The following is a 23379-nucleotide window of genomic DNA, read 5'->3' as shown; positions in this document are numbered from 1 at the left end:
AAAACATACAAGACACATACAAAGTCATAGGAAGAGAAGCTTGTAGGTTTTATCTCAGAGTTATTTGCATTATAAACCGTTGTGGCGGCTCTAGGACAAGTGCACTTACATTGATCACTTCCATAAAATAAAACGAGAAATTGGAGAAGATTGAAAAAAATGTTAAAATTAAATTAGGGAACTGATCACAGATGTATTGTCTCTGTGTGTTTTTACATCTAGGCCTATTGTTGCTTTTAATTTGCAGCTATACTTTTAATGAAGCTGACATGTCATGACAGTCAAGAACCCCCCCGGGATTCCGGGATTCCGGCAGCCAATCAGCGTTGAGCTGCAAGCGACAGGAACCAGCGAAATACCGCTCCAGATGAGATTTCTCATCTCAAGCGATGAGCAAAAAATCGCTCTGTCGCTCTATCGCCCGTTTGCATTGACTCTGTATGTAAACTCGTCGCTAGCGAAAAAAAAAAACAGGTCCGGTGTGAACACGCCTTTAGTCTGGTTGGTAGTAATGTTAGAGAAGTGGACAGTGCAACAGCTACCAGAGCTCCTTTGGGACATTTTAGAAAATGCTAATTTCATGTTATTAAATATATGTTAAAACAAAGCAGTGTTTGCTATATTAAAGGCGAATTACTCTAGAAAAGACCCGCAGTTGGTGGTCAGCCATCAAGAGTAGTCACTGGAACAAATAATAGACAGTCAATGTGATGAAATAGCTTGCTGCCACTTGTACACATAATCATTCCCACAGTCGCGCCCTCAGGAATAAGTTGGATAAAGTCATGTACTAAGCACTATGCGTGTATGATATTACAATATGTTACATGTTTTTAGCAGTCATCAATAAAGTAGCAACAGTAGTAAAGGCTGAGGGTGTTGCAACACAAAGAGCCTGAGCGTTTGACAGTTTGCGCTCCTCAGCTGACAAATCTGCAGCAACTGTGTGATGTCATCATGTCAGTATGGACCAAAATATCTAAGGAATGTTTCCTGCACCATCTTAAATCTGTGCCATGAAGAATTAAGGCAGTTCTCTGCTATTTCTCCCATAGAACACAACATGTTTATTAGTGCCTATTTTCCTGTTTATAAAGTCTTGCATATCTGTCCACAATAAATGTGAATGATCACATTGAAAGAACAAATGAAATAATGCTTCTCTTTCTGAATCACAAAAAGCACATGTATTATCTGCATTTAGCTTAAATCTTTCCAGCACTTTTAGCTGGGCAAATTTGATGTGAAATGATACATTTCACTTTATTATTGATACAATATTTGCTTAAAATAGAGCAAGCCTTTTTCAAACGTAAATCACCCATGATGGAAGACTAAAAGAACTTTGCTGCAAGAGGTGTAACACGGTATTTCTGATATCTGTTATTGCATGGTTTATTTAGTACATTTCCAATAAAAATATGCCCAGAGCTAATACTGTTCAGTAATATCACGATTCTTTAAAAATTAAAAGAACCCGTGGGGACAGCAAAACAATAGTAAATAAATAAATGAAAGCAGATTCTTTTGGAGTAACTAGTACCTTCAATTTCTGAAGAAATTCTGCACATTTATTTGACAGCTTCACATGTGCTACATATCAGATTTAGATTATTTATACAAGATCTAAATCAGGAAATAAATTATGATGTAAGTTTATTCACTTCATTAATCCCCCTGAGGGGAAATTCAATGTTTTCACTCTTGCTTGTCAATTGCACACAGGTCTGAAAGACACACACATGCACAAACAGGACCTATACATGCACAAAGTGGAGAAATGTCAGAGTGAGGGGGCTGCCCTCAGGCGCCCCGAGCGGTTGGGGGGTTCGGTGCCTTGCTCAAGGGCACCCCGGCAGTGCCCAGGAGGTGAACTGGCACCTCTCCAGCCACCAGTCCACGCTCCATATTTTGGTCCGGACGGGGACTCGAACAGGCGACTGTTGCTGTTGCTCAGTAAACATGGGAAAATACAATCAATTTGTTTATCTAAACCAGTATGAATATTACTTGTATAAAATGAAGCTTTGGATAACACATCAATAATGAATAATACATTTGATCTAGTTCTGACAGACAGCGCATCAGAGAGAGAGAGGACGTTATGCTACTTGCTACTTTAAAGGTCCACTGTGTGGAATTTAGTGGCATCTATTGGCAGAAATTGTAAATACTAGCCTGTTCATGACTGTATTTTCATTAGTGTATAATCACCTGAAAATGAGAAGTGTTGCAATTTTTCTTTACGTTAAAATGAGCTGTTTATATCTACGTAAGAGCTGTGTTCCAAATCACATACTTTTAGTAGGTGCTGCCTTTATAAAGTAGGTAGGCCTACTGTTGCATACAGTATGCACACAATCACAACATACCACTTCATCATAACATTGCACCCTGAACTATGACCCTCTTGCTTATATATCCATTATCTGGAGATAAAACAAAGCACCAAGCTCACCAGAGAGAGCTCTGCTGTTGTTACAGTCCAATATATGTTATTTTAGCTGTAAAGTTATAACTGCATACATTTTAGATTCTAAAATATTATGCTCATGAGAGTTAAATTAACCTACATCGTTGTTATTTTTATAGTTATGTCTTTTTGTTTTTGGTTATCTTTATGATTATTTTGTTAATTTAAAAACTTCCTACTCCCATTTTTACTATCTATTTGACTGGTCATCCGGTATAATTTTTAATATGATATGAAAAATTCACATCGTGATACCTGCAAAATGTCCACATTTGTTGCCGTGGGTAACAGTGTGATGTCAGTATGTCAACAAATGTGGACATTTTGCGGGTGCACCTTAAAAGTCACTGGCAGTCGGGCCAGTGAATCCAATATTTGGATTATAAATACCAAATATTCAGAAAGAGAGAGAGATGGAGAAAACAGTAATGTAATGGAATTTTTTACTCGGATTATAAATACCAAATATTCATTGTGTGTGTGTGTGTGTGTGTGTGTGTGTGTGTGTGTGTGTGTGTGTATGAGAGAGAGAGAGAGAGAAAGAGAGAGAGATGGAGAAAACAGTAATGTAATGGAATTTTTTTTTTCTAATTATCACAGTCTGGGATATGTGAGTGATTAATAACAACACCAATTTTGATGCATTATTATTTTTTTGTGCAGTTTCAATTTTTCAATAAACACCGACAACTTTCCCCTTTGGGACGTTTTTCGTCCGTGTTGAAAAACAACTATAAAAATATTAAATATTAATATTTTTTTCTACTTTTTTTGCTTAAATCTCTTAACCAACTCTTACTCGGATTATAAATACCAAATATTCATTGTGTGTGTGTGTGTGTGTGTATGAGAGAGAGAGAGAAAGAGAGAGAGATGGAGAAAACAGTAATGTAACCTTGCAGCAACCTGCAGCTCATAATTTGCAATTTTTAGCTACACAATTAGACATATGCACACACACACACACACACACACACACACACACACACACACACACACACACACACACACACACAGGCACAATTTTTTTAGTATATATACAGCCACAGCCCCCAGACATCCATATCAACACTAACCTGGCATTATTTATTTATTTATTTATTTTTTTTGCAACAATGGCTCCCAAACCTCATTAATGAAAAAATAGGAGAAAAATCCAGGCAATTTTACTGCTTATTATTTAGTGTGTGTTTGCTCTGCTGGGGAAGCACACACACACACAAACTAATATTGCAATATTTTTCATGCAGACCACACTGTCACATCTTTATGAGCGCAGCAAGACCATTTTTTGATCTACTCTGCATTTGCCCTCCCTGTTAGGGGCCTATAGTGCTTCAAGTGGCCAAACCAGGAATTGTATTGAACAGACAGCAGGGCCCCAAAAATGGAAATTGGCTCCATCTGTTTTTTATTTTATTTATTTATTTATTTATTTTTACAATTCTTGGGTCTCTCTAACCAACCTGATGCCAGAGATAGAAAAAAAATCACGTTTTTTTTTTAATGTAAATTGAAGGGGAATCAAAAAAATGTCGTTTTTAATGGGTTTCAATGGGGACGGTTTGCGACCGAGAGGGCAAGGTGTTGCCATTTGTGTATTTTAGGCCTGATTTAGGAGCGGCTTTAAAATTTCAAAATATCACCAAAAATAAGGTTTCTGACCAAATGTCATGCTATATGCATGAACACAGCCAACGTTATCAAAAAATAAAAACTGAAAAATAACTGAAAAGGACGTTTTCCGTCCGAGGGGGACCGGAGGGTTAATCAAAATAAATATTCAGTATTGGTTAATGTTACATTTTCAGATTCTAATTGGTCATCATCAGCTGTTACTTAAGTAGATTCATCATTCACCTCATAAATTATGGCACACTGCTTTCCCCTAAAGAAAATTGGCACTCTTAATAAAAAGTATTGTGTCTGTATTGTAGTGTAAGATTTAATCATTAATCAGGTAAATGTTTTATATTGCATAAGTTGATTAAGGTTGAAGTTCATATAATAATGTTTTTTACGTATCCATGTATGGCAAAACACTTTTACACAAGTTTATGTATTTATATATTGAGAACACACACACATACCATACCATGTACTGCCTGGAAGTGTAATAATAGACACACACACACTCTAAAGTTTTATATTGCATGAAGGCACAGGGGACCTTATAGAAATAGTCCCCAAGTTCCATATGTTTTTTTTTAAAATAGCGTGAAACCGAGTTCAAACCTAATGATGGGAGAGTTTGGGGATTTCCAGGCCGAGGGAAAGAGGTAGGAAGGGCTAAAAGAAAGAGGGTGGAGATTCTCTCGAATCTTCACCAGCATAAAAGGGAGAGATCAGAAAGTAAAGCTTCAGTCTTGCTCAGGAGCCTGACTCATGAGTTGTATGTGTTAAAGCCAGCCAACCGAACCTAAGATACTAAACTGACACAGAGGACGATTTGAAGAGAAGGTGAGGACGAGGTCGGGAGCCATCTGGCCCAATTTCCAGGCACCAATTTTCGCTTCATCAGTATCAATATTCTGAGCCTGTATTACTTTGTATCGCCATTTTCACCCCGAGTGAAAATCACTGGTGGATGAGCACGGGTCCGCCTCCTGCATGTGACGTCACCAGTATATAGCACTAGGCTGAGGCAGGCTCGCATGCATGTGAGCTGAAGAGGAGACCACTGTTTGAGGAGGATACCGCTGGATGTTACTGTCAGTCGGCTCTAACACCCACAATGGGGAGGAATACTCTGCAGTCCTGATTTTAAACAGCTGTACAACTGAGGAATGTACGTCAAAGAGGAAGAAAGAGGAGCGTTAATATTCACCGCACGGACCAACGGATGTTACGACGGTTAACGTGCCGTTGAAGTTGGACCTCGACGGGATTAAAAGTAAGTTTGTCAGCAGCAAAAGTGTTGTGTTAATGTGTTGTACAGCGGTGTAGACGGCCCCACCTCATGGCGATATATCCTCATGTGCGTGAGGAGATGGCTGTAATGCACCGTAGTGACTCGTATAAACACTTAAATTTAAGTTATCTGTAGCAAAAAATAGTTTTTGTTGTCGCCGTATTTCAGCTGACGAACGTGAATTAACGGTAACGTCAGTTTCGCCAGATCGTAAAAAATCCAACGGCTCTTTTATCATAAACTTTAAGCAAATACATGCTTGTCCGTCATTCAACCATTTCACAACCTATTTAAGGACCGATATTTAAATGTATAACTTGTATAAAACAAATAACTTTAAATGTTGGTAGTTTACCGTTACTTCTCAGCTGCACTCTATTGGGGCTAAACCAGTGCAGAATATTTGCAGACACAGCAACATAGCAGAGACATGGCTGTTTTTGGCATTAATTTTTTTTTATTTTTTTTATTTTTTTTTTTTATATACTTTATTAATCCCCGAGGGGAAATTCAATTCAATTTTACACTCTGTTGTCAATTACACACAGGTCCGAACACACACATGCACAAACTGGACCTATACATGCACTAAATGGAGAGATGTCAGAGTGGGCTGCCCATGACAGGCGCTCCGAGCAGTTGGGGGGTTCGGTGCCTTGCTCAGGGGCACCTCGGCAGTGCCCAGGAGGTGAACTGGCACCTCTCCAGCTACCAGTCCACGCTCCACATTTTTGGTCCGGACGGGGACTTGAACAGGCGACCCTCCGGTTCCCAACCCAAGTCCCTATGGACTGAGCATTAGATCAGGATGACTCACAGGTCTTTCCTCTGAGAATGAAAACACCACTAACCATGATGAAGATAATTATTCAACCTTACCTCCAGGCTTTAAAGCTTTTATCGTTACTGAAAGCAGCACCTTCACGTCTTAAAAGACAAATGCATGAGTTGCATAAAAGCACCAGAAAAGCACCAGCCAAATGCTAGTATAATGCAAGTGGCTGCTAGATTTGCTTCACCCACCAGTAATCTATATAGTGGCCGTGATATTTTTAATCCACCAGCCACATTGCCGACTCTGCATGAGTTTAAGTCCACTACACTATCACGTCACTGTTTTGCTGGACAATTTCTATGGCCTACAATAAACAATAGATGAAAGTGTGATGAGCAGTATTTCAGTAGATAGTTTAGTTGGCCCAAGGTCAACTTAAATGTGCCAAGGAACCATTTTAAGTAATAGTATACATGTCACCATTATAGTGTAAGATTTAATCTTTAATCAGGTAAAGGTGTTATACTGCATAAGTTGGGTGAAGGTTATATAACCATGTTTTATGTATAAGTTCCTATAAAACTGTTTGTTATGCATCTATGTGTGATAAAACACTGTTATACAAGTCTATGTATTCATAACACAAGGTTATGTATTCACATTGAAGAGCACACATATACCACACCATGTACTGTTTAATAATATCACACACACACTCTAACGTTTGTATTGCATGACACACACTCTAAGAGTTCACATTGCATGAAAGCACAGGGGATTGTATAGAGAAAGTCCCCAGGTTTCATATGTTTTTAAAAAACAAAGTGAAACCAGGGGCGGCACGGTGGTGTGGTGGTTAGCACTCTCGCCTCACAGCAAGAGGGTTGCCAGTTCGATCCCGGGTGTGGGAGCCCTTCTGTGCGGAGTTTGCATGTTCTCCCCGTGTCAGCGTGGGTTCTCTCCGGGCACTCCGGCTTCCTCCCACAGTCCAAAGACATGCAGATTGGGGACTAGGTTAATTGATAACTCTAAATTGTCCGTAGGTGTGAATGTGAGCGTGAATGGTTGTTTGTCTCTATGTGTCAGCCCTGCGATAGTCTGGCGACCTGTCCAGGGTGTACCCTGCCTCTCGCCCGATGTCAGCTGGGATAGGCTCCAGCCCCCCCGCGACCCTCAAGAGGATGAAGCGGTTAGAAGATGAATGAATAGAAGATGAAAGTGAAACCAGGCTCGAACCTACCTCGAACCTGGTGGGAGAATTTGGGGATTTCCAGGCCCAGGGATTACACCATTAGGTCATGTTTGGACAAGGGCCCAAGGGGCCAGCCACCAATAGATTTCGACCAGATTGAAAAGGGCTAAAAAGAAAAAGACCTGCCACCAATAGGTTCTTACGCAGGTAGGAAGGACTAAAGGAAAAGGGTGGAGATTCTCTTGAATCTTCACCAGCATAAAAGGGAGAGCGCAGAAAGTGAAACTTCAGTCTTGCTCCGGAGCCTGACTCATGAGTTGTATGTGTTGAAGCTTGTGAACACATTAAACTCGATTGCACCAGATTCTATTTGACTCCAGTGTTTCTCTAAGTGTCAGCCAACTGAACCTAAGATACTAAACCAACTCAGAGGACGATCTTAAAGAGAAGTGGAAGACGAGGTCGGGAGCCATCTGGCCCACTTCTAGGCACCGATTTTCGCTTCAACACCATCCTATGTAAGGAAAATGCTCAACCTCAGCAAACACTGAAATGAAGAGACTCAGAGAACCACGGAGAAAAGTTACAGCCAACGGGATTATCTTAATTGCAGAGTACACTCAGCAACACAGTCCCAACAGTCAGGTCACCCAAACAAACCCAAATGTTCTCCCCCGTTTGATTTCCAAGAACTTGATTGCACAAGAATTACTCAATTTACAAAAACAACTCTTTATGAGGAGTCTTTCCTATTGCAAAATCTGACATCTGGTCCACTGTTTCTAAGACCTCTTGCCACTGACATTATTTTCACCTTTGATATGGCGTAATACATTATCTGCCTCTACACCTGTAGCCTATAAGCTCTGTCTGTTTTGATCACAAAAAGATAATGCTGAAGAGTGAGGAGTTAATTGGAATTAATAACTATTGTGGCTGATTGTAGAAGAAAATGTAATACCTAACAATATTTAATTTTATTTGATTTGTGATAATTTCAATCTTTTCGTGCCTTGATAGAGTGCGCACCTTTTTGGATGACTGACATGAGCTCTGTCCTTAAGACAGTCTATTTACATTTCAGTCCCCCATGGGTTTTCAACTACCTGTGGTTAATTTTCTGCTTCTTGCTGGATGCAAGTAGCAGAAAACACTGAATGCAGAGTTGGACAGAACTCAAAAGCTACAACTTGTGGTGGCAATTTCTGTTTATCAAAACACATTGAGTCCGATACTTGTCTTCCTTTTAAGTTTAATTTAGTATCTGCAGATGGACTCTCAACAAACGGCCAAGAAAAAGCTTAGTGAAAAGAGCAAGCCTTGAACACAGGAGATGTCAGATACTTATAGTTAACTATTATCTTTAGCTAGCATTGTCAGAGGGCGTGACGGAGCTGTTTGGGCTATCTTATCTATAACTGTAATGCATTTCAATCTAATTAATACAGCTTTTTTAGGCTATCATACCAAAGAAGTGAATTGACTATTTCTGGATGGTGTCACTTCTCAAATAACTAGAAAACAACTGCAACATTGGAAACTGTTTAATTGTTCTGTCGTCAATGTAGTGTAAAAGTCAAAACCCTCATCAGGTGTTAGACCATATAAGTTGGGTAAGATACAAATAGCTATATAACCATGTTAGTGTGTAGACTTCTACAAAAACTAGTACTGCATTTATGCGTAATATACAATATAACGGTGTGAACTCTTAGTGACATCTCAGTTGTAAACTCTTATTGACATATATAACCTATCACGCTCTGTGTAATGATATAATGCACTAACCTACACTCACATGATGTTGTGAACTTACAGTGACACTCATACAAGTTACCACGTGCTGTGCGAAAGAAGATAGCACACTCACTTGATTGTACTGCCTAATGCACTTAAGAGTTTATATTACACGGGAAAGGTCACACACACACACTCAAATGATTGTATTACTTAATGTGCATGTAATGGTTCATATTACACGGGAGCACGAGGGACTGTAGCATGTGAGTCCCCAGAGATCACATGTTTTTAAAAAATAGAGTGAGAGCGATTCCGGAAATACTGGTGGCAGATTCCAGTTTGAGCCGGAACAAAGGCAAAGTCTGCTACCAGTAAAAACGGATCGAAATGGGAAGGACTACAGAAATGGGTGGAGATCTCTTCGACCTCCACCAGCATATAAGCCAGAGCACCGAAAGCAGATTTTCAGTCGTCCTCCGGAGGCTGACTCATGAGTTTGTCTGTGTTGTTGCCTGTGAACACAATAAACTCGATTGCATCAGATTCTGCCTATCTCCAGTGCTTTTTTAAGTACCTGCCAGCCGAACCTAAGATACTGAATTGACAACAGAAGACATTTTAGAAGAAACAAGGAGGACAGGGTCGGGAGCCGTCAGGCCCAATTCCAGGCACCGATTTTTGTCACTTCATCATGAAAATTAATTTCTAGCTCAGTCTAAAAATTCCCTTTATTTTAGTTGATAGAGAAAATTGCATGAGAGCTGAGCATACTCATCATTATCTTGACGCGTGTGGGTGTTTTATTTTAGCTACAGAATTTGATTGAAAGCCTAATGATGTCCAACATATACAGTTCACATTCAGGCCTAGTCCACACGAGCACGGGTATTTTTAAAACCGAACTTTTTTGGCCTCCAGTTTTTAAAAAATCTGCGTCCATACGAGCGGTGTAATAAAAATACCTCCGTCCACATGACACCGCAAATTCCACTATCAAGCAATGTAATACACATGCCAAAGCAGTAGGTGGCGAGTAACTGACACCGAGCTTCAGTTACCTCTCTTTCTGAAACGGGCTGGAGTTACTCTGCTTTCTCTGGTTTAAGTTACCTCCCTTTCTGAAACGGAAAACCCAGAGTTTCCCTCATTTCAGGGTTAACAGACTCAGAGTTTTCACTAAACATGCTTTGTGAAACGGACCCCAGGATAGCTTGTGCATGTGATGTCAACAAACTCCACACACTACAGCAGAGGTAGTCACATTCACAGGCACACATGTTAACATTTATTTACATTAAATCGCAAATCGCAGCCTTTTATGCGGTTATGTAATCGCACAGCCTGACATCGCGATTGCGGTTAGATTAATTGTGCATTACTACCAGAAAATTATGATCAATCTCTTAATGTGTATAAAATATATTAACACTATTGTAATAGTTATAGCTATTACATTCACTCTTCTTCACTGCACTTCACTTGCTTCTTTCTGTTTCGGTTGAAGCTTCCTCTTTCTGAACGCACTTCCTTTGTGTGTTAGGAAGGTGCGTTCCTGTGGTGGTAATGATTGGGGGGATTTCCTTGACCTACTAAAAGTATGCAGCACTGAAATATGCAGACATTATTTTGAATATATATGTTTTTTTCTTCCCTTTCTGCTTCTTCCTCCTCTTAGGTATTCTTATTGTTAGTAGCAGTCCCTCAGGATTTTGTGATGCTGTGATTGCTACAATTAACGCAAAGTCAGCAAATCCCCGTGAATTCTTTACAACCTTGCCGTTTTGTCTAATATGCAAATGTGACAGTGTAAAAGCAGTAAAATCTTGCAGTGTAGGATTCGCTCAGCTTTCTCTCTGTTTATCATGAGACTGCTGCGGGATCGGAGCTCCGTGCCTGGGACAGAGAGAGAGACAGACACACACACACACACTGTAATGGCAAAAATGCAAAACACGTGTAGTGTAATATGAGCCTTAACTGCAGAATGTGTTTAATGACTATCAGTACTCATCCACATATTTTGATTAGATTTTGATTAGATATATGTGTTGGATTTAATACTCATTCACACATCTAGTCATGTATTGTATTTAAACACACCAGGCCATGTATTGCATGTACACCACTGGGATTAAAGGTTTTTTAAAAAAGAGTAGGACTGGGCTCGGACATATTGGTGGGACAAGCTGGATTGTGCCAATGCATGTCTGTGCTTGGCGCCAGCAGCTGCCCGTACCTGGGACGCCTGGGACGGCTGTGGGTGCCCAGATTGGCCCCCAATGAATGTCCAAGCTGACTCCACATGAGACACGATTATGTTGTAAACATCCATGGGGAGATCAAACAGGCCAAGATAAGACACCATTATGTTCTAACTCATGTGGGAACGATGAAAGAAAAAGAGGTGGAGACTCACTAGAATCTTTCATGAGCATAAAAGGGAGAGGGTTCCGGAGCCTGACTCATGAGTTGTATGTGTTGTTGCTTGTGAACACATTAAACTCGATTGCACCTGACTGTAAGTGTCTCCAGTGACTTCCTGAGTACTACCTGCTTGACTCCAAGATACATTTTTGTGAAGAAGACGAGTTCAAACAAAGGTGTTGGGGGCGAGATCCGGAGTCATCTGGCCCAGCTTCGGACACCATTTTTACCTCTTCAGAGCCTTGGCTGGTTGAAAGTGTGATAGAATGTATTAATCAACTTGCACTTGTCCACATACCTAGTAAATACCATTGCACTCATCCACATATCTAGTCATGTATTGAATGTATGTCACCTCTGATCTGGTTACATTGTTAGGAATACTGTGATTGAATATTAAGTGTCTCCAGTGACTTCCTGAGTACTACCTTTTTGATTCCGAGACACATTTTTTTGAAAAATACGAGTTCAAACAAAAGTGTTGAGGGCGAGGTCCGGAGCCATCTGGCCCAGCTTCAGACATCGTTTTTTACCTCTTTACCACGGTTGCGTGGTCAGGTGGCAACAGAAGGAGCAGGCTCACATGAGGTCTTTACAAACCTGGAGTCATGACGCACCTGCTGTAAAACAAGAGACATGGAAAAGGGCGGAAAAGACAGCATTGTGTGTGTGTGTGTGTTAGAGACCACTACCTTGAAATTTTTTTTCTTTCAATGTAAGGTTGTGTACCAAACATTTGCGTCTGCTGTTTTACAACCGTTAAAATTTTTGAATTCCTCTTTCAGGAAAGTTGCCTCTTCAAACTGCTACTTCAACGGAGGACAAAAATGCAGTCCTGTGCATGGATGAATGGACAGTACCACCAGGTTGGACCACCACCGTCACAATCCTCACAGGCTGCTGCTCAGTTTACCCACATCACAATGAGGAATCAGCAAGCTGGGTCTGCAGATAACTCATGCCAGTACAGGACAGCAAACACAGGAGTTCGACCGCCACAAAGTGCTAATTTCACCTATGACAATGGAGCTAACCCTAACATACAGCCTTCAAAATGGCCGAACTCAGCAGTTCCTCATCAGGCAGTTTCTTCGCAGCAGCCAGCTGAACGGAACAGTTATCATCCGAGAGTATTAATTGGCAATCTGCAACAGTCGTCTACTAATACACAAAGTGGAAACCATAGTTTGCCGGTCACTTCTGTATTTCAGCAAGATTTTCATCAGAGCCCTGCTCAGAATTCATTGACCCAGAGTCCACCCAACACCATGAAAGTAAACACTACACACCCTCAGCAAAACATGTCAGCACATTGGAACCAAATGGTCAGAGTTCATGGGAAACAGTCAGTAAGGGCACAGGAGGGCAATGTTGTGTCTGATCTTCAGCGTTATGGGAATCCAAATAGCTTGTTTCACAACGTCAATGGAGAGTCAACTAAATCCTTTCCAGCATACACTACAACAGTGATCTCGCCTCCACAGCAAGACGTGATATACAGCGGCATATTAGTGCCTGCTGCTGCACACAACAGACAGACTGCTATTAAATACAGTCACAAACAAAACGGCACTCAACGCGGCTTCTCTCCCTCCATTGACCCACCAGATTATAGTATGGCTATCTCTCAGTCTGTCAGAAACAGCAGCATTACAACAAACTCATCATCATGGGGACAGGTTGTGCAAGTTTCCAGCATGAGTCAGAAACCTCAACAGTACTCAACACATAACAATGGGGGAGAAGCCAAATCCTCCACAGACTCAAATTTATGTAGCAGGCAGTATGAAATTGCAATGATTGCCAGAATTGCGGATGATCTACGTAAGTCATTCCCCGCTGCCTCAGATGGTCCTTCTCCAGTGTATTCCAGGTCACCTTCTGGAGGGAAGCAGTTTGGCAGTGAGGTCAGAGTGACGGCATCCAATCAAAATATGCAACCTGTGACATCAACTGTGACTCAAAGTTATAACTCAAATGCCTCCCAGTCCCTATCACTTAATTCTGGACATTTTTTGCCTAAAATGATTCATGGTGTTATGTCAACAAAGCACAGTGTAGTTGTGCCACAGCAACAAAACTCTGTACCAAATGTCTTTCATGTCATGCCAACAGGCGATGGAAAAGGAAATGGAAGTAAGGCAGCCAACAATTTTATTAGAAAAAATGTTGGATCATTAAGTGCTGCATCTTATCTGAAGAAGCTGTCTGAGAGCATATCATCACAGCAAAATGAGACCCAGTCATCTGTAGCAAGCAATTGTGAAAGGCTTGAAATGCGTTCATCAGTCAAGACAAATGACACCTCCAGTCACTCATCCCCTGGTCGCACAAGAGCTGTTGCTGTTGTGCAACCATTGTCCTATGAGAGCTTTCAGGTTGCCTGCAAGCAAACCTGTCCTAAGACAATTAGTCAGTTGTCTGAGGGCACTGCAATGGATGAATCATTAAGTAACCCTGAGAAATTCTTTATTTCACCCAAAAACAGATCTTACTCTTACACAGATCAAATGGCGTCCAACAAATCTGCCATCAAGCATTCAGCAGCATCCAATGCTGGTACTTCTGTGTCATCTTCAGAGTCAGCAGGGCTTCGAGACTTATTGCAAAAACAGTCATGTGTAGATGACACAGGACCTGAACTGGCGAATAGCATGCAAGTAGACCAGGCTGTTGCATCATCTGCTCAACAATTGGTAACATCTGAGGCTCAAGCAACCCAAAGTGGTGATAAGGACAACAGTGAGATGCCAACAGATCCAAAAGGAGTTTTTGAGCTTTCCTCACTCCCAACAACCCCATGGACAGTTCTCACATTAACTAAGTTGATACAGGATGCTGAAAAAAGTCAGAGGGAGAGAAAAGATTTTCCCGAGTTTGACTGTTTACACAAATTACTGGACATGTTTTGGAAAGGCAGTCCTAAGAACTTGATATCTGAGTTCAAGGTAGGCTGGATGAACGAAATGGCTGATGTTAAAAAATTCTGCAACGAACATGTAAAATCTGACTCTGTTATATTGTCACAAGTAAAGCACCACTTTGGAAAGCAACTCAAGAGCTTTCATGTCCTCAAAGATAATGAAGTTTATTCAGAACTGCCTTACAAATCAACATGGTTGAATGCCAATGACCAGCTTGATGACATTGACAAAGAGTTTGGCTTTCCGTGGTCTTTGAAGCATCAACTTCTCATGCCTGAGAGTGACAGCCATCCCGAAGAAGTCCAGATAGACAATGGCATTTCTGCACAAATAGTAAGTGAGATGTCAAACAAGATAGAGCTTGAACCAGTTGGTTCAAGGGAAGAAAAACAAGAATCACCTGTTGGAACCGCTTCAACACAAACTGCCTCTCCTAAGAGAACGGAGAGTGCTGATTCCAGTGACCCATATTGCAATATTGAAATCCACGTTTTGCCTTCAGAAGAGGCCAGGGCTATTTTTGAGCAAGCACAAAGCCAGCTGTCACAAAGTACAGACACGGATAATCAGCCAGAAAGAGTGAGGAGTAGCTCTGTGCTGGATGAGCCACCTAAGGTTATGGATGCCGCATTGAGTGACACAAAACTGGAGAAAGAGCCAGTCTGTCCAATAAAAGAGATTTGCTGCATTGGAAGGTATATTGAGCTAATTTGGGGACCAAACACAGCCTCTTCGAGTAAATGCCGGTGCAAGTACGAGCAAAGTCATGAAGATATTACTGACAAGGCCCTTGATAAGGAAGAAATGGTGGAACAAAAGAAAAATATTGTGATCAGTTCCGCCAAAGGAGAGAGTCAAGCAAAGGCTGGGGAGAATGTCGGCAGTCACGTTATGACACTTTACTGGCCTGAGTTACAGAATGAACAAGGTCACACCACTGACTTAACTGAAGATGAACACAAACCTCACCCTTATTCAGACAAAGAACAAAAGAACATTTCCCAGGTAAAAATAAATAGCCAGTCAACCATTATACTCATAGATGAAAGCGAAGATGATCTGTTCAGCAGTGAAAATGAAGTTTCCAACAAGATGAAAAACTTTGAAAATGATTCTGAACAAGCTCAGGTGAAATTGACCAAAAGTAACCAGTCAAGCGGTTCAAAAAAGAAAGAAACCAAAGAATTCTCCAGAAGTGACACGGAAATTCAGTCAGACCTTGGGGTGGATTGTGTTAGAGGTCAGTTAAAATCTACAGGAAGTATGCAGTCATGTACTTCGAACAGTAGTAACCAAGATATTGAAGATCTCTGCAGCAGTGAAAGTGAAGTTGCCAGCCAGATGTCAGACCTCGAAGAGAATTGTGGACGAGCTCAGCTGACAGCGACAAATGTGGCAGAGTCATCATTGGAAACTGGAGAACAAACTGACATGAGTGCGACAGGCACCGTCCAGACAACTTGGAGTAGTAAACATGCAACCGTTGAAAGAAAGAAGAAGAGACCAAGCAGTCATGATCATTTTTTTCCAGTCTTTAACAAATCAAAGAAATGCAAATCCCTTGCTGATTTGGATTCCCAGCCTGTCTTTGAGGGTGCCTCAAAATGTGGAAGGGCTTTTGTTGATGAGGTTGATAATGAACTTTCAGCCTCGAATGTTAAAACTGCAGAGCTGGTACTGTTTGGCTCAACACCACAAGACGGGTGTGTTTCAGTTGGCTGCAGAAAGAGCAATTGTTCATATCCAATGCCTGAGTCTGATGCAGTGCCAAGGCCTCCAAAAGTTATTACTGTGAAGTTCAGTCCATTGAGGAGAAAGTCAGCAGAGGAATATTCAGTCAAACAACAGCTATACGAAAAATTTAGAAGTTTTCCACCAAGTAAAACTAGGCACAGGAGCAAACTGAAAAAACAGAAGTGTACTTTTTCCTCTTCATCTGTGGGGAGTCTGAGGAAAGCTGAAATGGTGCGCTCCGTCAACACTGAGGAGCTGCCAGTTTCCTATAAAATGAGGAAATGCCTGAGTCTGAAGTGGAGGAGGTTCCTCTCTAACAAACTCAAAAGGGAGAAGGAGAAGAGGAAATACTCTGTCACACTCAACCAGCTTGCTGACCAAGAGAGGAGTAAGGCTGAAAATGGAAGCCATGCTGTTACACCTCTCAAGAACAACATTGTCCTGAAGTTCACTGTCTTACCCGACACCTTCAACTTCAAAGATGGATCCAGTGGAAAAGAGGAATTCAGTGATCCTGTTCCAGGTAAATCATGAGATTGAGATGCTAGAGGTTTTGATGTGAAAAAATGGCACAAGCGGCTCCAGCCGTTCCTCTTTTCCATATTTTGAAGTGATAAACAACATGTTAGGCATGCTAATTAGAGTTTGCATGGTTGCATGCAAACTGGGTGTGAATATCCAGTTTCATAGGCAATGTAAATAGCTCAGTAGGAATATTGCCTTTTTTGGGAAAAATGGTAAAAGCTGAAATATTTTGTGCATGCAAAGGTAGTCATTTTTGTTAATAGGAATAGATGTGTCACATATATCCACCATGAAATTCATAACAGTGGTAAGGTTGTTGTGAATACAAGAAAGCTTGCTATAGAAGAGTTTGGCAAGCCTGTGGGCCTTTTCTATTGTCACTTTTGGCCGCACTGTTTCAAATAATGCCGCACCAATTCGCGTTCCCTTTGTCAGTTTCAACATGCCAAGCCATGCCAGAGATGGACCTTCTCCTAGTAGAGCCAAAATGGTGACCACCTGCCTGTGAGCGGGTAGTGGTGACGTCTCGCCGACAGCAGACAACCCCCGACAACTCTCCTTTCCCCCTGAAACGAGTCCGTGTGTTGCGAGACTCCACTCACCTTTGTCTGTGCAGGAGATCAGAGAGAAAGGCATTTTTAAATGTCTCTGTACTTTTGTATCTTCTTACTGAATCTCTGTGGTTTGGAGTTTAGTTTCTTCCGTGTCCTGTTTTTACTTTAGATATCTGCTTATCTGTTAAAGCTTTTACATCGGGGGACTTTTATTGTGAAGAATCTATAGGAAATTAAATGGATTTATCATTGAATTAGCAGAACTTTGTTAGTGGCTTTTCTTCAATTAAAAAGTCTTCTGATACTGCAGGGAGAGATGAAGGTAAAAGCATCAACAACCACAGTGAGATGTTAGATGAAGAGCTGCAGACAACATCCCCTTTGTTAGAAAATTGACCAAAAAGCATCCCCCTTGTTAATCTAGAATCTGTGTGTGCAGGCACGGACGTAATTTGAGGGAGGGACACAGGGGACATGTCCCCCTCACTTTTTACAGCCGTTACAACTGTTCCATTTGTTTATAACACATGGTAACGTGTTCAGGGCTTGAAGTTCTCCGGCACAGTGCCGGATTTCCGGCGCAAGAATATTCTGGTGCAGGAATATTTTTTCCTTGTGAATATTTTATCATCTTGCCATAGCTACAGTCATTTAACCAGTCGTTTTAAAGCAAAGCAAGCCTCAACTGATGTATGATGTACATTTTAATGTAGACGTTCTTGTTGTCTTCCTATTCTGCCTCTTGTTGCTCAGATTTGCCTAAAATTGCCCAGCCCCAACCATTTTGTGGTAGCTGATGACCAAATTTTCCTTTTTTGGTGAACTGATCATAGTTCATCATTAAAAACCTTGAAATTGTTATTCTAGCTTCTTGATGTAATACTTGATTGATACTCTCAAAGTGCACCAGATTAATTAATTTAGACGTCAAATGTTTAAAATTTTCTTCCCGGGGGGGCATGCCCCCAGACCCCCTTAGCGCAGAAGGCACCCCCCTCCCCTTCATGCCATCTAAAAAAAATTTCAGGCACAGGATTTTTTCTTGCTTCAAGCCCTGTGTGTTTTTCCGAGCTGTCTTTAAACGCACCATGAGTAGATGGCGCCAGGCGCATACACATGCTGTCATGTGATCAGAATCAATCGCACAGACGAGACGTATGTTACTGAGCAGTGCCGCTGTGTTAACTATGTTCAGCAAACCAGCCAGCAAGAAGCAAAAAACCTTGGCACAGTTTCTTCCAAACAAACCGTGTAAGTTGAGTAATGCTGTTGCATGTAGATAATGTTAGCTAAATGATGACTAATTAATAGATGCCAATATATCAAGTTAAGCCAGTTAACAAGAATACTAATATAAATGTTACCTATGTTAAATACCTTGCTAGCTAGTTTCATGCTCGGAAAAAACCCCACTCCTTTTTAATAAGAACTTGTGGTCACTATTGCTTTGCACATATTTGTTTAGTCTTTATTGGCACAATATAAAGAGCAGGGTCAGGGAGGAGACAGTGGACCAGAGGCCAGCAAGGATGATCATGTAGGGTCCTTATAGGTGAAGAGAGATTATAACTGGCTGAGAGAAAATATCTAGAGCACAAAAGTGACTGTGCGATTAATTTCCACAGCTATGTCACCACTACTACTACTACTACTAATTCTATTTATGAATTTTGCTTTGCACATTTATCATCTATATATTATTGCAATAGATAGAGGAGGGACCGGGAGAAACCAGGCAGGTATCAGGACAGGGACCTGATAGAATCACCAATTATCAGCCCAAGGAGTAAGGAGAAATTATAACTGGCTAAGGAAATGTCTATAGGATAAGAGTGACTCTAAGATTAATTTTCACAGCTATTTTAGAACTACTCTTATTTATACTCCAAAATGTTTTTTGTCTGTATTGCAGTGGCAATACTACTGCATTATTTGTGTTTTTAAAGGCACCAGGTATAGGTCATGCCATTTTTCTTTATCTTGATTAATTTTGCACATTTGTGCTGTCATATTTGATTATGTGTGCACGCAAAAAAATCAAAGCTACATTGCATCCCCCTTGTTAAAAATTAACAATTTGACCACTGGCGACATGTATGGCTATTACCTAAAATGGTGCTCTGCCAAATTTAACTTAGCCTTGGGCCAACTAAAATTAGTCTAACTTGTCCATTCATCTAACAAATATACAAAATATGTTGTGTTGTTTTCATGAAGAAAACTTCACTCAGGCTTCAGAAGCTTCGAATGAAAACAGATGATTACGGGGAAGCATTTCATGCAGCATGGAGAAAGGATACACATGTGGTCTCTACACCTTTCTGCTCTGCATCCTAAGGGCCCTTATTTTGGTTGTATGTAATAGCAACAGTTAAATGGCTGGAATAGTGAGTCTTTAACTTCTGTTCTAGATTAAATTTGTTAATGTGTTGTGTTAAATCATTGCAATAATTAGTCCAAAGGCATTTTGACGAGACAAGTGTTGGCGAAAGATCCAGACCATCTTCTGGCTTAGGGCTGGGCCTTTTTGGACAACATCCTGACATACCAAGCTGACAGTCGGCCGTCTGTCAGTGTCGGGCCATTGGTGAGCCTCTGTCACCCTAGTTCTGGCGGTGTGATCTGCACCGCTGACACTAGTCGGCCTTTGTTTACTGTGATCTGCACCGTTGACATTAGTTGGCCTCTGTTTGCTTTTTTTGGCAGATTCACTCTGCTTGGCAGTTTAACTCGGTGAACAAGAAGAGAAACAAGTGAGAAAAGCAAACAAATTGCTTAAGTCAAGAGGGCGTGAGATTGAAAAAAACTTGTATTAAGTAAGATTTTGTTTTTTGCCACTGAGCTCTTTAACAGAAAATGTTTTGTAGCTGATTGTATCATTGTTCAAGTCGTGATATGTTGTTCAAGGTCGGGTTGTATTGTTAATGTGCTAACAGGCTAATTAGCATCTTGAATCTGTCCTTTCGGTCTTCTGGTTTCCCTTTTTTAATGACATACAGGCTGCAGTGGCCAAGTGGTATGGAGAGTGATTTCCTCTCACGCAGGCCCAGATCATACATGCTATTTAGCTTCTGGCTGTAGTCTTTGCAGTGTGTTCAGGTGCAACTTCTTGGTTGAGACACAGGCAACATTAGGCAACACAACAGTCGACCTCTGTCGCCACTGTCTGGGCCCTAAAAGCCAGGATTTAATCTGTATGTTGTCTGTGAGAAGAAGGGGTCAGAAGGTGAGGTGATAAATGGCCAATACAAGACAAGACAGTTCACACCTCAGTGTTACTTGAGTTGCTACCGTTAAGATGAAAGAGCAAAAGGGGGAGTGGCTACAAGTTGAGTTCCTGTGATGGTTAAAGTGTGACCCCCTGCTTGGCTGGGCTGTCCTTGCAACTGTATAGACAGGGGTCTGATAATCAATGTAAAGCCAAGATCAAAAGAGATGGTCACACACAAAAGCAGGCACTTACAGCAATTCAGTGCCAGTCGCAAGCAGAAAAAAGGCAGCTTATATGTCCGGTCAAGTCAAGTCATTCATGAACAGACTCGACAAAGAATTATTCCATGTAAGACAATGTGTTTGAAAGCCAAGTCACCGCTTTGCCCAGATAAGCAAACGCAGATATCGGGAAGGTTTAAAATGTAAAAGGTGGGATCCTCTTTGTAATTCAGCTGCTTATGTATTCTGTAATGCTTTTGTTTTTCCTCAGATAAGTCTGACCTTGTTGAAGAGATGGACAGGAGCCACAATACAGCTGTCACGAAGGCAACAGGTAAGAGATGCAACTAAAACATTCTTATTTGTTCTTATTTTCTGTCTTTGTTATGTTCAGGCAGTGGTGAGAGTCTCTTGTAATAATTATAAATGACCTGCACCTAGGTAAATGGCTTCCAAATCCTGAGAAGAAGCACAGTCCATTGGTCAAGACCTACAGCATCTTCAATGAGTATCAGAAGAAATTCATGGAGAGGAGGCAGACATCCACGGATTAATAACATGTCACAAGTTTTGTTGGCAACAGACAGATATTGTCTTTTGTCTGGGACTTTCTTTTTCTTATAAAAGTATGCCTTTGTGTTTTTATACTGTATATTCATTGAGTAAATTGAAGTTGTCCAAGTGTTGTACATATTTTTACTGTCAAATAAGTTTCTGCTGTACACAGGTAGTGTTCTCATCAATTTGCACACAGAATCTTCAGTACATGGCTGTAAAGGCTTAAAATGTCATCCATGTTAGTTATAGCTCCTTGTTATATTTTATGCAAAAATGCAACTTTTTGACAGAATGTATATTTCAGCTACATATTTATATTTTTGTATTTTTCTACATTAAGTATATTTTTCTACATTATTTGCATCTTAAACCTATATTTTCATAAGAAACAAGAAATGTGATCTCATGATTCCTGCACTGTTAATGTGAAACAAGTTACCACTTTTGTTTAATTTTACTGTTTTTACTGTTTTACCTGAAATAAATTCACTACTGAGCAAAACTTAGGTTCATTTGTTATACTGAAATACACAGCCAGGCAAACTTGGGTCAAGGGTCCAAACATGGCCACATGGATTATTTGCATAAATCTGTTAGGATATAATATGATACAATAAATAGCTGACCACCGAGAATCTTTATGTTAAAAACATTATTGTCACTTTTAAAGTTGTCTGATGATGAATGTGTTGAGGAAATCAGTGTTCAAGGTGATTTGTTGTCAAATGAACAGCCATAAGAAGTCGTTTCCACTGAAGAACTTGGGTCACAGTAGTGACAAAAAGAAAAGCTAAATAGATGGATGCAAAGATATACAGTGGTGCCAGTTGAAATAAGGATAAATATATGTTAACTAAGCACAAAAAGTAGGGAAATTTGTGTTTGGTAGATTATTTCTTTGTTGTAACAATGCTTCTTGGCAATAAATCTTATACCGTTGTAAAGCCTGTTTATTTCCCTTTTTAAATGGTGCCACATTTGTAAGGAACATGCATTTATGGGATGAGCAGCAGAGCTGAGTATGTGGGTTGCGCCTATGAAAAATTTGCCAAATCTTCTCTGCCAATGTCAAACAGCTTTTTTTGCTGTTGCAAAGAAAAAATCTACCAAAGACAAATTTCTTTACCTTTTGTACTTCGTTTATTTGGTAGCTGATATAAATCAGTAGTTACGTGAGTACACAAAATGTAACCGGAATGAGCTTCAGAGGTGCAAACAGGATTGACCAGATGCTTATCAGTGCACAGTCAACAGTTGAGCATCATGAGTCACACAGGAGTCTGTCGTGCAGCTGAAATGTCACTGTCACTGACGTCTTTCATCACCTTAGAAATGACTCTAAACAAAGCTTATGTAGTGACGATCTTTACCTCATTTAATGAGCTGGAAGGAAGTAAAATATCTCTGGACTGTCTGGGCTGGTGATAAATGTTTTGGTTGTGTGGGTAAGGTTTGGACCTTGGAATGTTAAAAGCTTTTTAAAAGCATTTAAAAGCTTTGCAGGGGTAAAGTATACCCTAAATGACGACTCACTGTGCTGTGTTTAAATGGTGAAGAAAAACCTCGTCTATTTCTGGCATGCCTCCTCAGTGAACAAAGAATCCAAATAGAAGAGAAAATACCCGATGAATGTAAGTAATAGGGAATGACATTTAATAACAAAAAAAAAAAAATTATATCAAAACCAGTCCCACGCTCAGTACTTCCCAAACACATGCATTTACAAGAACTTAAGAACTTAACTTACTATTAGGGGCCGTTTATACGACAACGATTTCAGTAAAAATGGAAAAGTCTGTCCTTTGCGTTTTAAAAAACATATGCGTTTATATGACGATGATATTGAAACGAGCCCCGTTCACACGGAGCCGCAAAATCTACTGGAAACGCTGTAGTATGCACGCCAGGCCAATGGGTGGCAGTGTAAATTTGCAAAGCAACACCACGGCATGACGCCATGCGCCTGCGCTGAAGCGCCTTCCTCTACAACGCGGTGATTACAAACCAAAAGAAAGAAGACACAATGGCGAAAGCATGCACAGATAACTTTGTCTGGATGGACAATGAGGTGGAGTTGCAACAGTCACAGATCTACACTTCACTTCAACAGGGTGAGCAGCACAAACAGAGCTCAGCA

General features: G+C 40.6%; 1 protein-coding gene across 2 annotated transcripts; it reads left to right on the top strand.

Annotated features, from left to right (window-relative positions):
• The first annotated feature begins 4833 nt into the window (after positions 1–4833).
• Positions 4834–22208, top strand: si:ch211-106e7.2 (uncharacterized). 2 transcript variants are annotated; one of them, XM_050073344.1, is made up of 4 exons: positions 4834–5366; positions 12301–16696; positions 20956–21018; positions 21126–22207. In XM_050073344.1, the coding sequence occupies exons 2-4, from the start codon at positions 12343–12345 to the stop codon at positions 21236–21238; spliced, it is 4530 nt and encodes a 1509-aa protein (XP_049929301.1). In that variant the 5' UTR covers positions 4834–5366; positions 12301–12342; the 3' UTR covers positions 21239–22207. The 2 variants fall into 2 exon arrangements, 1 of the variants encoding a protein (XP_049929301.1); XR_007571831.1 differs by lacking the exon at positions 12301–16696 and having other exon boundaries at positions 21126–22208.
• The last annotated feature ends 1171 nt before the right edge of the window (positions 22209–23379 follow it).

The sequence above is a fragment of the Epinephelus moara genome, chromosome 20 (assembly GCF_006386435.1).
Source record: "Epinephelus moara isolate mb chromosome 20, YSFRI_EMoa_1.0, whole genome shotgun sequence".
NCBI classification, from domain to species: domain Eukaryota; kingdom Metazoa; phylum Chordata; class Actinopteri; order Perciformes; family Serranidae; genus Epinephelus; species Epinephelus moara.
The sequence above is the reverse complement of the archived record's forward strand: the minus strand, read 5'-3'. Positions and strand labels throughout refer to the sequence as shown.

Coding starts and splice junctions, on each gene's coding strand:
- si:ch211-106e7.2 (XM_050073344.1), top strand. CDS start 12,343: ATGCAGTCCTGTGCATGGATGAATGGACAGTACCACCAGGTTGGACCA. Junction 16,697..20,955: donor ATTCAGTGATCCTGTTCCAG/GTAAATCATGAG, acceptor GTTTTTCCTCAG/ATAAGTCTGACCTTGTTGAA. Junction 21,019..21,125: donor AGCTGTCACGAAGGCAACAG/GTAAGAGATGCA, acceptor ACCTGCACCTAG/GTAAATGGCTTCCAAATCCT.